We start from the raw sequence: 3,406 nt of genomic DNA on the forward strand, positions 1-3,406 counted from the left end.
TATATATATATATATATATATATATATATATATATATATATACAGTATATATATACGTTTTAATCACAGTTTACAAGAAAATCCTATTTCATTCTATTTCAAAATGCATGTTTTACTTTACTTGTTATTTTAATGTTAGTGTCAATGTAAATCTTTGTAATTGTAAAATTTCTATGTCAAATTTGTTTCTACAGCATTTTTTTTTTTCCAGTATAGAACTTTTTTTTTTTCAAGTACTGGTTCTCAACCAGGGGGCCAGGGTCACTAGCGGGCCTCAACAAATGTATTAAAATTATAAAACAATGCAAAATCAATATGGTCTTTATTTTACACATGAATATAAGAGGGAATATTAAAAGCATAATTTCTAGACCTGGAAATAACTCTTAAAATTCCATAAATTATTTATTTTAACAGGTATAAACAGAGTATATTGCTTCTTCTTAATATTTTTAACTTAATCCTTATCCTTAATCCAGTAAATTGCAAACAGCTGGATGTTAAAGGTTCTTCATGGAATACTTTTTGTAAGAGTGTATATAATACTGGACTGTTTTACTTGACAAAGGTCTCATTAGAGCGTTACATGCTTGTGCTAGCAATTCCCATTTTACCCTGGAGATTAAATTAAGGGGTGGAGATCTTCACCCCTTACTGATCTAATTTATGGATATTGGACTGACTGTCATGAACAAGTTAGAAAGTTCAAAAATTGCAAAAGTTTGCTACTTTTTTGGCATGCAAGGCAGACTATGTTCTATAGTTTGTATGCATATATGGATCACTGTCAGATAACGTACTATAGAGCTGCAACCTTCTGACTGTTTCATTAGTCATTCACAGCTTTTACACACATTTTAATTTTCATCTTAACAGACAAAACAGTCTACGGACGTGCTAAAATAACACACAGACTGGCTTGCATCACTGCTAATCATTTATTATGTTGTCTGGGTGCAACAGAATGAGTCACATCACAAAACAGACCCCATTAACCCCCATAATTAGAGCTTTCTGTGTTAATAGCAGGTGTAAATGAGGCCTATAGGTCACGACTGGGCTCTAAAGCCGGCAAACCGCAAATCTGAGGTCAGACAGATACTGATTAAGCATTAGCAGATAATTACGTTTTCAAGCCACCAGAACATGACAACTGTGAACAAATGTTTCTCAGCTGAATAAAGGAGTGAGGAGAGTTGTGAAGCACAATCAATAGGGTTGAGGGATGTTATCTGCCGGCACCCAGACGGCTAGCATCCCGCAAGCTAATCCTCATGCAACGCACAGTTAACAGCCCACACGTAGCCTCCTGCCACTGAATGAGATTGGCGTCAGCGCCGGGCGAGCAGTGTAAACAGCAGGAAAAGGATACACAGTCTCAAATTAATCATGTTATGGCTGATCAACTGCGTTTTATAACAAATAGAGTGGTGGAAATATAAACAGGCTCATTTGTCGGCGATCTTCGCATCCGCATGTAATCTCGTCTCCATCGAGAGTGCTAAAAGAGCCACACGCAAAGCACTTTGGATTCTTGGCAAGTTCTCATTTAAGAGCTCAGGCAGAGCTGCGGAAATGTCATGCCCATCTCTCAAATGGAAGAGTGTTGTGCTAAAGGTTAGGCCTAAACATAGCCCTATTTGAAAATAGCCATGGGATCTGCCAGAGTCAATCCTTTTCTCTGGAATGGGACTGTGTTTGCCCACATAGTCAGGGAAATAAGACGACGCATTAATCCAGTTTGTGCATAGAGCTGCTATATAACAACAATACCTTCAGATGATGCACGTTGTGCACTATACATGTCCATTGTGACCTTACAGTTCACAAAAGCAGAGGTAAACAAACATCTAGAGCTTTTCAAAGGAGACCATCCATCTGTTCTGATGGGAAATTGTACTAATGGGACCAATGAACAGTCTGAGGGCAGATGGGGACGAAAGTTGCTTGAAGGACTAGTATAATGCTAGTATCATGTTCTTTCAAACTTTCTATTCAAAGAATCCTGAAAGATTGGTCCTTAAGATTGAACTAATGGCTGCTGAAAATTCAGCTTTATAAATATACAATAGATTTTAAATTTATTTTAAATTGTAATCTGATTGTACAGTATTTTGATCAAATAAATGCAGTCTTGGTGAGCAATATGTATGTAATTATCAAATTAACTGGACATCATTATTTTGGACGATATCTGGTAATCACGTTTATTTTTTATAAATAAAACAAATAACTACATTAATATAATATAATATAATATAATATAATATAATATAATATAATATAATATAATATAATATAATATAATATAATATAATATAATATAAATCAGCTTTCTACACTTTTTAGGTGTGATTTTGGCCCATTATTCTAAGCAGAATTGCTCCACGTTGTTCTGGGCTGTGTTTCCCAAAAGCATCGTAAGCTTAAGTACATCGTACACCCATTGAAACCAGTGCTACGATCAACTTAAGTTTACGATGCTTTTGGGAAACGCAGCCCAGGTTAGTCACTCCTTTAATGCCTTTTAGTATCTTTTTATAGGCTGCTGGAAAGCAGAAAAATAAAGAAATAATTCAAAATAACTGGCTTTATTTGAAGTAGGGGAACACGGAGTCTCTCAAAGGAAAGAAAACAGAGAATAAGAGGCTGTAGGCATCTTACCTTTCTCTTGTTGGTGGGGCAGACGTAGAGGTAACTCAAAACAGTCTTGACTCCCACTTTATCATTCAGCCTCTCATAAGTGCTGCCATAATCAGTTGATCTGCAAATAGAAGCAAAATTCTCAATATGGTATTCAGAATGCATTTCGTTTCTTGTTTGTATGTGTGTGGATATCAATGCTCCATTCATGACCTGGCCAAAATGAGTACATTCCCCAGCAAAATTAATCTAGATTGGAATTTGCAGATCTCAGCCGAACTCAAGCGATTGAACAGATTTCAGCAAATTAAATTCATAAGAGTGTTTCAGAGTTTTTTGTTCCTTTTCCTGGCTATTTATATTTCCCTGATCCTCAGCAATGAGCAGAAAAGCTCGCTAAGACAAACACAATCTGCTGAGCATATGCTGAGCAATTCTGCCTTGTTCTACAGATAGCAAAACTAACATCATCCTGCAACCCCTGGGCATAACAGTGACAACTGATCCAGAGAATACACTGATTTGTTTAGAAAGGGTAATGATATTTACAGTCTTGCAATGCAGATGGCAGGGACATGTTCCTAACAAAGATAAGAGACTGAATGAACTCAACCTACATTTCTAACTGACGTAAGTAGCCTAGTATGAAAGTATTTTAGTACAAGGAATGCTCTCTAGCATGAGCTGCTAATACACAATGACATCAGAGGTGCTGAGAGATTTGTATACTCTTCCTTGCATACAAAATAACAGGTGCTAGTGC

At 36.3% G+C, this 3,406-nt stretch overlaps 1 protein-coding gene across 1 annotated transcript in view; it reads right to left on the reverse strand.

The window, feature by feature from the left end:
* sorcs3a (sortilin related VPS10 domain containing receptor 3a) overlaps positions 1–3,406 on the reverse strand; it is a 129,738-nt gene that overhangs the window by 97,231 nt on the left and 29,101 nt on the right. Inside the window, exon 3 of the mRNA XM_016560119.1 lies at positions 2,665–2,764. Within this exon, the coding sequence (XP_016415605.1) occupies positions 2,665–2,764 (100 nt within the window). The remainder of the gene's footprint in view (positions 1–2,664; positions 2,765–3,406) is intronic.

This window comes from Sinocyclocheilus rhinocerous, unplaced genomic scaffold, assembly GCF_001515625.1.
Source record: "Sinocyclocheilus rhinocerous isolate Xijiao unplaced genomic scaffold, SAMN03320098_v1.1 scaffold1880, whole genome shotgun sequence".
Taxonomy (NCBI): Eukaryota; Metazoa; Chordata; class Actinopteri; order Cypriniformes; family Cyprinidae; genus Sinocyclocheilus; species Sinocyclocheilus rhinocerous.